Here is a 13,119-nt window from a genome sequence, read left to right as displayed (position 1 = left end):
TCTTTTACTTAAAGAAAAATATGAAATCTTTCATTTGAAGATAGTATTGCACATTATTTAGTCACAGTAATTGTATTGCTTTTTAAGGTGTGTTGTCCACAGGATGATAAGATCCTGAGTTCATAGTGTAGCCATGTTAGAGTTTGTGATTTAGAAACATGACCCGTTAGATCACTAGGACTCTTGGCATTTAGGATTATTTGTGGGGGAGTTGATTTAGGTTATATGGGAAATATTTGGTTTGTTTGTTTGGAGACAGGGCCTCATACAACTCAGGTGTGCCTGCTCTGCTTGGTTCCATTACTGTGTGACGTGGGCAGAGCTTTACAGTTCCCTTCCTACTGCTGCTTGGTGCTACAAATGAGTTCGACAAAACTGAACTTTTGAGTCTTAATGACAAGTAGAAATTATTTAGCTATGTTGTCAATACTAGAAAGCATTAAAGTTACTTTAAAAAGTCTTTCTCTCTCCCTCCCTCCCTCCCTCCCTCCCTCCCTCCCTCTCTCCCTCCCTCCTTCTCAGATTTTGAGACAGGGTTTCTCTGTATAGTCCTAGCTATCCTGAAATTCCCCCTGTAGACCAGGCTGGCAGGGTGATTTACCTGCCTCTACCTTCCAAGTGCTGGGATTAAAGGGATATGTCCAGCTACTGAGTGATCTTTTTCATGATTTAGTTTAGAGTTTAAAAGAAGACACTCTAGGATCTCCAGGGAGATGGCTCAGTAAGAATACCTCCTGTCAAGCATGTGGCCTTGAGTTCAGACTGCTCAACGCCATCATAAATGCTTTTAAAAAACAGGTGTGCTTGCGCCTGAGCTGTTGGGCGTATATAGGAAAACCACTGTGGAGACGCCATCTAAAGGAAGGAAGGTAGAATGTGACGGAGCCTCCAAAGGGAGCATGCAGTGCATGACGCTTTGTGCCACACAGACAGGGACAGAGAGAACTATTTTAGGAAACTATTTAGGAAAGTGTTGACAGTTTTACTTCATTTACTTATTTAAAAATTTTACCTTTTTGTACTTGGGTTTCAATACATAGCCCTGACTGGCCTTGAACTCACTACCTTTCTATCTTAGATGTCAAGCACTATACACATTTGGAACTCTGCTTGGCTGGAGTAGCAGTTCTAGATAGGCAGCTTTATGGAGTGTGAAAAGTAATAATACTCACATAGTTACTTTTTAGTAAATATATTTGTGAGAAAATTTTAAACAATTAAAAGTACTAAGGGTTTCTGTCAACCTGAATTTGTAACTTAGATACATTGTAGCTTCTGCCCATTTAGGAAAATAAGGTTTTGAGTATGGTCCTAGCATCACACACGGTGTCTCTTAATGAGGACTCATGGGAGACGTTTCTTTTGGATTTCAGTGCCAGAAACCTCCTGAGCAGCTGGTTTGTTTTTATTTTATGGACACTGAGACTGTTTCTTTCCCCTTTGCTTTTGCTACTTAGGTAGCTCAGAACTAAATTTGTAGCAATTTATAGGATTGGTATGGACTTATATATTAATTATATTTGCTAGCTAATCTTTGACTTTATTTATATCCTGTCTTTTTAATAGTTACATTGATGATTTTTTTTAAATCTCTTTCTACTCTATTTTTTATTTTTAGAGATTTTTATTTATTTCATGTATATGAGAACACTGTCACTGTCTTCAAACACACCAGCAGAGGGCATCAGATCCTATTAAAAATGGTTGTGAACCACCATGTGGTTGCTGGGAATTGAACTCAGGACCTCTGGAAGAGCAGTTAGTGCTCTTAACCACTAAGCCATCTCTCCAGCCCCAGAATGAGACCATTTTGCTCACTTCATTTGTGCAATAACTTCTGAACCATCTCTCCAGCCCCTGATTAATGATTGATAATGTCCCAAGTAAAGCATCATTATGTGATTTTTTTTTGCATGAATATCATAGCATTTATACCAGCCTGGTATGGTCCACTGAATACTTAGGCTACAGCATACACCAGTATATATTATGACTATACGTGTAGCTTCATCCTTGCTGTCCTGTATAATAGACTGTTGGGTGTATGTATGTATGTATGTATATATATATATATATGTGTGTGTGTGTGTGTGTGTGTGTGTGTGTGTGATTATATGTATTTGCTAACATCTTCAATGCTTGTCAAAAATGGGATCTAAATAAGTAATGTAAGAGTACCTATATACCTATATTACTCTCTTCATCTTATGATCAGTTAAGAAAGTTGGTGATTGCATATAAATCATTGGTCTTTTTGCAACAAAATAATTAGGCTTTTGTTCAGTATTGTGTGGCTTATAAATTTCATCTTACAGATTTTCATCTCATGGGTGATTGTTTTCTGTTCTGTTTTAGAAAAGGGAGACACTTATGTTTGAAAAAGACTGTGCCACAAAACTAAAGGAGAAGCAGCTCTTTAAAATATTTCCAGCTATTAATCAAAATTTCCTGGCGGACATTTTCAAAGATCACAAGTGAGTGAGTGCTAAAAGGACTGGCTAGTGTCCCTGGACATATTTGCCAAATTATCTCTAGTGTTCATGTAATAAGTTGTTAAATTTGAAATATATATCCAGAAAGTGAAAATTTCTAACAACTTGTCTTGTATTACTTGTTAATTTTTTCTTCAAGTTTTTTTTTTTTTGTTGTCGTTACTTTTTTACCATGGGAAACACGCCCAGATAACACGTAGCTGAGAGGTAGACAGTGTTTTATTTAAACTTTTAAATTAGAATCTCATGGTATTTACGTGGAGTTTGTTACAAAACATATATCAGCCTGGAATTGTATTATCTGTGTTTGATTTTGGAAGGAATCTGAAATTATGTATAGCTCCCCAAAAGATTCATGGAATATAGATATTGCAATTGAAAGAAACATTTTAATTTTAGCTAATGTTCCCAAAATAGGCAGGAACTCAGCTTGGTATTTAAACAAGCAAGGGCTGCATATCCTATCTCTAAATAATTAAAAAAATTAGAAATCCAGTTATCAGTGTTACCTCCTACTATTATTTTGTGTTTATACACAGTAAAAATTAACATAACTGGGCTGGAGAGGTGGCCTAGTTGGTAGAATACCCGGCTAACATGTCCAGGGTTTGATCCTCATAACTACATAAAATTGACCATGACAGCAGATACTGCTAAGCCTAGGACTTGAGAGGTCCAGGCAGCAAGGTCAGAAGTTCAAGGTCATCCTTAGCTACATAGCAAGTTTAAGGACAGTCTGGATACATGAGACCATTAAATGCTTTTAACAAATCAAAGATGTAAGGACCTGGGCTCAATCCCTAACACCAATGAGTGATAGAATGTTTTGACCAATGTGTTAGGTTAACATATTTTTTTCTTAAGTCCTGGCTATCCTGAACTCTTTGTAGAGCAGGCTGCCCTCAAACTCACAAAGATCCTCCTGCCTCTGCCTCCTGAGTGTTAAAGGCAGGCACCACCATGCATGGTAACATGGTTTTTTAACACCTGAGTTTTTTTCTTCTTCATTCATTTGCTTATTTATCGTATGTGAAGCAGCAAGGTGAGTGTGGAGGTCAGAGGACAACTCTGAGGACTTGGCTCTCTCCTTTCAATATGTGGATTCTGGGGATCAAACTCAGATCATCAGGTGTGGGAGCAAGACTACGTGTTGAGCTATTGCCCCTGCCCATTTACTACTATTGCTACTACTGCTGCTATTACCACCACTGCCACCACTGCCACCACTGCCGCCTTTCAAAGTATGGGACTGAGAGATGGCTCAGTGTTTCAGAGGACCAGAGTTTGATTACTAATACCATGGTGGCTCACAACAGTCAGTAACTCCAGTTCCCAGGAAACTGATGCCCTCTTCTGGACTTGTCGGGCACCAGGCATGCCTATGGTACACAGACATACATGCAGGTGAAACAGTCATACACATAAAATAAAATAATAAATAAAAATGCTAACACACCTTTCAGGACACTGTTCTAGCTTCTTGAAATGTACAGCATATAATTATTTTCTATAATCCCCTACACATAACAATGCATTACTCATATTTAATTGTAACTTAGTACCTCATTCTTCCTTCTCCCAGTGTTTTTCACTATGGATAATTAAACCAGAGATAGGTATAAGCTAGGCAGGTGCCCTATTATGAGCTGTATTCCCAACCTGTTTATATTTTTATTTTAAGACAGGATTTTGCTCTATAGCCCAGGCTGGCCTTAAACTTGTGATCCTCCTGCCACAGCTACCTAGTAGCTAGAATTGTGGTATGTGCCAGTGTGCCTTGCTTGGTAGCACTTTTGAAAATTAGATTTTGAGGCTGGGGATAAAATACTTGACTGGAATGAACAGGCCTTGTGGTTGATCCTCATCACGAGAAAGCATTAAGGAGGCAGAGGCAGGCAGGTCTCTGTGAGTTTACACCAACTTGATCTCTGTAGCAAGTTCTCGAGCACCCAAGGCTGCACTGAGACCTGTCTTTAAAAAAGAAGTTGAGACCTGATTACTTTTTATTTTCTCTGAGATCATTCTTGAGTCTTTGAGCGTGTTATGTTTCAGTATTAAAAACTTAAAAAACTAAGCCAATTTCTTACACTTTTTAAAATAAAAAATATTTACTACTTTATGCATATGTGTTTGCCCACATGTATGTATGTATGTATGTATGTATGTATGTATGTATGTATGTGTACCCCATGCATGCCTAGTGTTCACAGAACTGAAGTTGGAGTTACACACAGTTGTGAGCAGTTATGTGGATGCTGGGAACCAAACCTGAGTTCTCTTAGGCAGTGCTTGAGGCTGCTTTATGGTGGTTATGCCACAGAACTTTCATTTTCTTTTATTTAAATATATTCAAACAGCTATTCACTGGAAAACACCGTGCAGTTTCTAAACTGTGTCCTTGAAGGAGACCCTGTGAAGACAGTTATAGCTCAAGAGTGTGCCCACCAAAATGAGAGTAACACTTCTCATTCTGCTCAGAAGTCAAAAGAGAAGAAGGTATGGAGTGTTTGATCTCTACCCTGTTGGCAAATAAGTGTACATAAAAGTAGGGTTTGTTTATTGAGTATAATAATTTAATGATTATTTTTCACTATTTTGAGTAGTCTGAAAGTTTAATGATCAATAACACACTTTTAAAGAATATCTGTGTACTCAGAGAATGAATTTATACTTAAGTACGTTCTTGGTTAATATTGGTACAATGAAAATCATCTAAATTTAAATTCCTGTAGATTCTGTGTAGACTTTTCTTTCTTTTTTCCCCCCTTAGGCAGAGTTTCTCTGTTTAGCCCTGGCTGTCCTGGAACTTGCTATTTAGACCAGACTGGACTCAAACTCAGAGATCCACCTGCCTCTGCCTTTGTGTAGACATAGTAGCTTATGAAGCATAATTGAACAGCAATGGTTTTTATTATATCATAGGTCTTAGAATCTAAATATGTGGGCAGAAAAAATTTAACTTCTTTCCTAAGTGGTTTTTCTTTTTACCTTGAAAATGCCTTTTCTATGTTTGGATAACTCATTATAAATCCATAAAATTGTAGTTGATTTTTACTTGTAATGCTGTATCAGCATCATTGTTACTTTAAGTATTGGAGTGTTTTACCTACATGTAGGTATGCATATAAGCGCAATGTGTGTGCAGGGCTGATGGAGACCAGAAAAAGGTATCAGATCCCTTAAAAATTCCAGTTACGGGGGCTGGGGATTTAGCTCAGTGGTAGAGCGCTTACCTAGGAAGCGCAAGGCCCTGGGTTCGGTCCCCAGCTCCGAAAAAAAAAAAAAAATTCCAGTTATGAGAAGTTGTGAGACTCCGTGTAGGTGCTGGGAACCCTCCCCCCCCCCCCCCCCCCCCGGGTCCTCTGCAAGAGCAGCAGTGCTTTGACAGAACCATCTATCTCTACAGCCCCTGCTTTGTTCTGTGTGCTTTTGAGACAGGGTTTCAGGATGTAGTCCTGGCTGGCCTACAACTCTGTGTAGACCAGAGTGGCCTTGAACTCAAGGCCTCTGGCTCTCAACTACTGTGATTGAAGTTCTGGGTCACCATGCCTGACTCATAATTAAGTTTTTTGTAGAGCACAATGATGTCTGTTATTGTAAACCTACAGTTTCAGGGTCTAAGCAAAATGTTAATGAGGAAAGTATATAACTCTTATTATATATTAAGATAGTTTTTCTTAATATTTTTGTCAGTTAAAAATGATATGTAACATAATATATACAATGTTTTTATAGTACTTACTATAAATTAAATGATAGTTTATAAAACTTTAAACATCTGCCATTAAAGATTTTTATAGAATACATTATAAATTGATAATATTTCTAAGCAAAATGGTAATTTGTAGCTTTTTAAAATCTAGTAAGTAACTACTTGATCAAATAATTCTATCAATAAAAGCATGGTTTTCTTTTTTTTATTGGATATTTTCTTTACATTTCAAAAGTTATCCCCTTCCCGATTTTCCCTTTGAAATGCCCTTATCCCATTCCCCCCTCTCCCTGCCTCTATGAGAGTGTTCCCCCACCCACCTACCCACTCCCTCCCATCTCCCAGCCCTGGCATTCCCCTACATGGGGGCATTGAGCCTCCACAGGGCCAAGGGCCTCTCCTCTCATTAATACCCAATAAGGCCATCCTCTGCTACATATGTGGCTGGAGCCATGGGTCCCTCCATGTGTACTCTTTGATTGGTGGTTTAGTCTCTGGCAGCTCTGGAGGGTCCGGTTGGTTGATACTGTTGTTCTTCCTATGGAGCTGCAGGCCCCTTCATTTCCTTCAGATCTTTCTCTAACTCCTCCATTGGGGTCCATTCTCAGTCCAATGGTTGGCTGTGAGTATCCATCTCTGTATTTGTCAGGCTCTGGCAGAGCCTCTCAGGAGACAGCTATATCAGGCTCCTGTCAGCAGGCACTTGTTGGCATCGACAATATTGTCTGGGTTTGGTGACAGTATTTGGGATGGATCCCCATGTGGGGCTGTCTCTGGATGACCTTTCCCTCGGTCTCTGCTCCATACTTTGTCTCTGTATTTCCTCCTGTGAATATTTTGTTCTTCCTTCCAAGAAGGACTGAAGTAGCCACTCTTTTGTCTTCTAACTTCTTGAGCTTCATGTGGTCTGTGGATTGTATCTTTGGTATTCCCAGCTTTTGGGCTAATATTCACTTATCAGTGTGCATATCATGTGTGTTCTTCTGTGATTGGGTTACCTCACTTAGGATGATATTTTCCAGTTCCATCCATTTGCCTATGAATTTCATAAAGTCATTGTTTTTAATAGCTGGGTAGTACTCCATTCTGTAGATGTACTACATTTTCTGTATCTATTCTCTGTTGAAGGGCATCTGGGTTCTTTCCAGCTTCTGGCTATTATAAATAAGGCTGCTATGAACAGAGTGGAGCATGTGGCTTTGCTGTATGTTGGAGCATCATTTGAATATATGCCCAGGAGTGGTATAGCTGGGTCCTCAGGTAGTACTATGTCCAATTTCCTGAGGAACCTTCAGACTGATTTCCAAAGTGGTTGTACCAGCTTTCAATCCCACCAACAATGGAGGAGTGTTCCTCTTTCTTCCCATCCACGCCAGCATCTGTTGTCACCTGAGTTTTCGATCTTAGCCATTCTGACTGGTGTGAGGTGGAATCTCAGGGTAGTTTTGATTTGCATTTCCCAAGAATATACCTTCTTCTCAGTACCTCATGGTACTTTCTCCCAAAATTGACCATATAATCAGTCACAAAGCATGCCTCAACAGATATAAGAAGATTGAAATAATCCCATGCATCCTATCAGATCACCATGGACTATAGCAGAAAGGCCATGTACACATGGGAGTTGAACAATGCTCTAATCAATGATAACTTGGTCAAGGAAGAAATAAAGAAAGAAATTAAAGACTTTTTAGAATTTAATGAAAATGAAGGCACAACATACTCAAACTTGTGGGACACAATGAAAGCTGTGCTAAGAGGAAAACTCATAGCTCTGAGTGCCTGCAGAAAGAAACTGGAGAGAGTATACACTAGCAGCTTGACAGCATACCTAAAAGCTATAGAACAAAACGAAGCAAATATACCCAAGAGGAGTGGAAGGCAGGAAATAATCAAACTGAGAGCTGAAAGCAACCAAGTAGAAACAAAAAGAACTATACAAAGAATCAACAAAAAAATCAATAAGATAGAAAACCCTGGGCTGGGGATTTAGCTCAGTGGTAGAGCGCTTACCTAGGAAGCGCAAGGCCCTGGGTTCGGTCCTCAGCTCCGAAAAAAAGAATCAAAAAAAAAAAAAAAATCAACAAGATAGAAAACCCTTAGCGAGACTAACCAGAGGGTACAGAGAGAGTATCCAAATTAACAAAACCAGGAATGAAAAGGGAGACAGAATCTAAGGAAATTAAAAAAATCATCAGATCCTACTATAAAAGCCTATATTAAACAAAACTGGAAAATCTGGAGGAAATGGACAATTTTCTAGACAGATACCAGGTACCAAAGTCAAATCAGGATCAGAGAAACCATCTAAATAGTCCCATAACTCCTAAAGAAATAGAAGCAGTCATTAAAAGTCTCCCAACTAACAAAAGCCCAGGACCAGATGGATTTAGTGCAGAATTCTATCAGACCTTCAAAGAAGACCTAATACTTCAAACTATTCCACAAAATAGAAACAGAAGGAGCATTACCCAATTCCTTCTATGAAGCCACAATTACACTTATACCTAAACTACACAAAGACCCAACAAAGAAAGAGAACTTCAGATCAGTCACCTTTATGAACATTGATGCAAAAATACTCAATAAAACTCTTGCAAATGAATCCAAGAACACATCAAAACGATCATCCACCATGATCAAGTAGACTTCATCCCAGGGAAGCAGGGGTGGTTCAATATACAGAAATCCATCAACACAATCCACTATGTAAACAGACTCAAAAGAAAAAAGCCACATGATCATTTCATTAGATGCTGAGAAAGCATTTGACAAACATCCACACCCCTTCATGAAAAAGTCTTGGAAAGTTCAGGAATTCAAGGCCCATACCTAAACATAGTAAAAGCCATATACAGCAAATCAGTAGCCAACATCAAACTAAATGGAGAGAAACTTGAAACAGTCCCACTAAAATCAGGGACTAGACAAGGCTGCCTACTCTCTGCCTACTTATTCAATATAATACTTGAAGTCCTAGCCAGAGCAATGAGACAACAAACAGTCAATGGGATAAAATTAGAAAGGAAGAAGTCAAAATACCACTATTTGCAGATGATATGATAGTATACTTAAGTGATCCCAAAAGTTCCACCAGAGAACTACTAAAGCTGATAAACAACTTCAGCAAAGTGGCTGGGTATAAAATTAACTCAAATTAGTAGCCTTCCTCTACTCAAAGGATAAACAGGCTGAGCAGGAAATTAGGGAAATGACATCCTTCACAATAGTCACAAACAATATAAAAATACCTTGGTGTGAATCTAACCAAGCAAGTGAGAGATCTGTATGACAAGAAATTCCAAGTCTTGAAGAAAGAAATTGAAGAAAATCTCAGAAAATGGAAAGACCTTCCATGCTCATGGATTGGCAGGATTAATATAGTAAAGATGGCCACTTTGCCAAAAGCAATCTACAGATTCACTACAGTCCCCATCAAAATTCCAACTCACTGCTTCATAGAGTTAGAAAGCAATTTGCAAATTCACTTGAAATAACAAAAAACCCAGGATAGCGAAAACTATTCTCAACAATAAAAGTACTGCTGGGGGAATCGTGATCCCCAACCTCAAGCAGTATTACAGAGCAATAGTCATAAAAACTGTATGGTATTGGTACAGAGACAGGCAGGTAGATCAGTGGACTAGAATGAAGACCCAGAAGTGAGCCCACACACCTATAGTCACTTGATCTTTGATAAAGGAGCTAAAACCATCCAGTGGAAGAAAGATAGTATTTCAACAAATGGTGCTGGTTCAATTGGAGGTCAGCATGTAGAAGAATGTAAATTGATCCATTCTTGTCACCTTGTACAAAGCTCAAGTCTAAGTGGGTCAAGGACCTCCACATCAAACCAGATACCCTGAAACCAATAGAAGAGAAAGTGGGGAATAAACACCAATGATTTATGCAAGAACAAGAATCGACAAATGGGACCTTATAAAATTGCAAAGCTTCTGTAAGGCAAAGGACACTGTCAGTAGGACAAAAGGGCAACCAACAGATTGGGGAGAGCATGGTTTTCTAAGGTATTGAAAATTATAATTTTATTTGGTTTTGGTTTTGGATATATAATGTAGCATATGACTTATACTGTTAAGGTTTCCATTAGTCATTTGAAACCATACATCTCTTAAGACAGATGCTGTTGGTAAGTAGTTCTCTGCAAAAAATAACTTTGAAGAAAAGGATTAATAAAAAGACAGTTTGACTTAGAGATAACTGTATTTCAATTTTTAAACATTAGCTTTTGATATTCTAAAGCAGTGGTTCTTAACCTTCCTAATTCTGTGACCCTTTAAGAAGTTTGTCATGTTGTGGTGAGCCCCCAACCATAAGATTATTTTGTTGCTACTTCATAACTGTAATTATGTGATTGCTGTAAATCATGATGTATATATCTGATATGTGAATGCGACTGGTATAAATCATAATGTATATATCTGATATGTGACCCACAAATGGTTTGTGACCCACAGGTTGAGAACCACTGTTCAAAAAGTATTTGGATTATACTGTCTGAAAATATTACCCAAACTGCAGCTTTCTTACTTGATGGAAAGCATAGGGACAGTTTGTATAATTACTATTTTCACCATTGTATGTTTTACATAGAGTGACTTGCTTCTTTAAGGACCTGTTCTGGATAACAAGCGCGCGCGTGCGCGCGCGCGCGCGCGCGCACGCACACACACACACACACACACACACACACACACACACACACACACACACACACACTTACTTGGTTGCTGTGCTTGGTTTCTGAGAGAGGATCTTGATATGTAGCTTATACTGTTCTCACCCAACTGCTTGGCCTCTGTGATACTGGGAGTGTGAGGGTCCAGGCTGTATTGTAAAAGGCTCCTGAAGCTCTCTTCCTGACCACAGTGACTAATGGTACATAGCAGGTTGAAATCTGCCCATATTATCAGCCATGCTAACTACATGAGGTATTCTGGTTTTTCTAATTATTTGTTTTTAATTGGCTTTTTAAAAACCATAAGTTGAAATTTCTCATTGCTACTTGGAAACTTTTTGTCTGTTTAAAGCAAGATATCACATACCTTGGGCTGGCTTCATATTCCCTATGTAGTCAAGAATGACATGAATCCTGCCTGCCCCTGAGTGCTGGGAAGATAGATGTGTAATCCTCGCCAAGCTTGAAACTTTGAATAGGCTTAAACACAAGCCAAAACTGGGATTTCTGTGCTGTATACATTTGTATTGCTTTCTATTTTACCTTCTGTCTTTTGGGTTGATTTTATGGCCTAACTATAATAATTTTGAAGAAGAGCTGGTGGTGACTGTCCTGGCACACTTCTTTAACCCTAGTACTCAGAGGGAGCAGAGGCAGGTGGAATTTGAGGCCAACCTGGTCTACAGAGTGAGTTCCAGGATAGCCAGGGCTACACAGAGAAACCCTATCTCATTCCCTCTCCTCCACCAAAAAAGGAAGTCATAATTTTGAAGAACATTTTTACGTCTCCTACAAGTGGTTAATGAAGGGGTAGTGTTAGCGGCATGGAAGAGCTGACAGTAGGACGTCCTGACGTACAGTGCGAGCCCTGAGGGAAAGAGGAGTCTAACTGGTCGTTCGCTTTTCTTCCTTGGCTGCTTTCTCCCAATCCCCAAGGTAGGGTTTTCTCTGTGTAGTCCTGGCTTCCTGGAACTCCCTCTATAAACCAGGCTTGATCAGCCTGGCTTTGCACTCAGAGATCCACCTATCTCTGCCTCCCAATTGCTGGGATTAAATAGTCTCATGTAGTCCAGAGTAGCCTCTAATTTCTGTGTAGTCAGGCTGTTAGGATTTTCCTGTCTGTTTATGACCATATCATGCTGAACGCATCCAATTGCCTGATCTTCCTGCTTTTGTGTGATAGATAAATACTAGGGTTACAGACATGTACTACTACTCCTGGCTCAGGCCTGGTTTGTGTATACATTTTCTGACAAGAAGACATTCATTCAGAGTAAGACATCCATTCCAAACTCTGTGTAATATGCATTGTGTTCTTCTAGGCAAAGAAACCAAAAGAGGCTGATGACACCGCAGGTGACCCATCTTTCCAGGATTTTGAGTACCCTGAGTATGATGACTATAGGGCAGAAGCTTTCTTGCACCAGCAGAAGAGGATGGAGTGCTACAGCAAGGCCAAGGAAGCCTATCGCATGGGCAAAAAGAATGTGGCCACCTTTTATGCTCAGCAGGTGAAGTAGAAAACTGGTTATAGTTTGTTCATCAATTATTAAGTACTTGAAGTTTGGCTTAACAATTTGGGGAAGAATTTGGAGATTATCTAAGTGACATCTAATGTTAAAGAATGCCACAATTGTGACACTTTTGTTTCCTCTGTTGAATTTGTTCTTCACCTCAGTGTGAACTTGCTCCACACATGCAAGAACAGGTGTTCTACCACTGAGCTGCACTTCCTCCTCAACTCCTCCCCTCCTCTCCTCCTCCACCTTCCCTCCCCTCCCCTCTTCCCCGCTTCCCCTCCCCTCGTCTCCTCTCTTCCTCCCCTCCCCCTCTTCCTTTCCCCTCCCCTTCCCTCCCTCTCCTTCTCCCCTCCTCTTCTCATTTATTTTTATATAGAGACTGACTCTCACTAAATTATGCAGGCTGCCCTTAAACTTGTGACAGTTTCAAGCTTTCCAGGTTACTGGGAGCACTGGGAGCATGTCTGCACACTGGGCCTAGGGAATTGTGGTTTGTTTTCCTGGACTTTCCCTTAGGTTAAATTGAATCATCTGATGGTCTCATGGCAGTTTACCATCCACTAGTGTGTGTGCACAGATAGAATTTCCTGGAGGAGAGAAAGCAGGAAAGGTTGTGTTAGACTGGAGTCCCATGGGTCTTACATTGTCAATGACATGTCGATTTTTAGTAAAGCATTTATTTGTGTGTGTATATGT

At 39.6% G+C, this 13,119-nt stretch overlaps 1 protein-coding gene across 2 annotated transcripts in view; it reads left to right on the top strand.

Moving 5' to 3' along the window:
* The window catches only part of N4bp2 (NEDD4 binding protein 2), a 71,709-nt gene that overhangs the window by 48,909 nt on the left and 9,681 nt on the right, over positions 1-13,119 (top strand). For both annotated transcript variants that reach the window (NM_001446970.1, XM_087583077.1), the window contains 3 exon segments: positions 2,356-2,474; positions 4,850-4,988; positions 12,226-12,414. In NM_001446970.1, coding sequence (NP_001433899.1) covers positions 2,356-2,474; positions 4,850-4,988; positions 12,226-12,414 — 447 coding nt within the window.

The sequence above is a fragment of the Rattus norvegicus genome, chromosome 14 (assembly GCF_021556685.1).
Source record: "Rattus norvegicus strain SHRSP/BbbUtx chromosome 14, alternate assembly SHRSP_T2T, whole genome shotgun sequence".
Taxonomy (NCBI): Eukaryota; Metazoa; Chordata; class Mammalia; order Rodentia; family Muridae; genus Rattus; species Rattus norvegicus.
The sequence above is the reverse complement of the archived record's forward strand: the minus strand, read 5'-3'. Positions and strand labels throughout refer to the sequence as shown.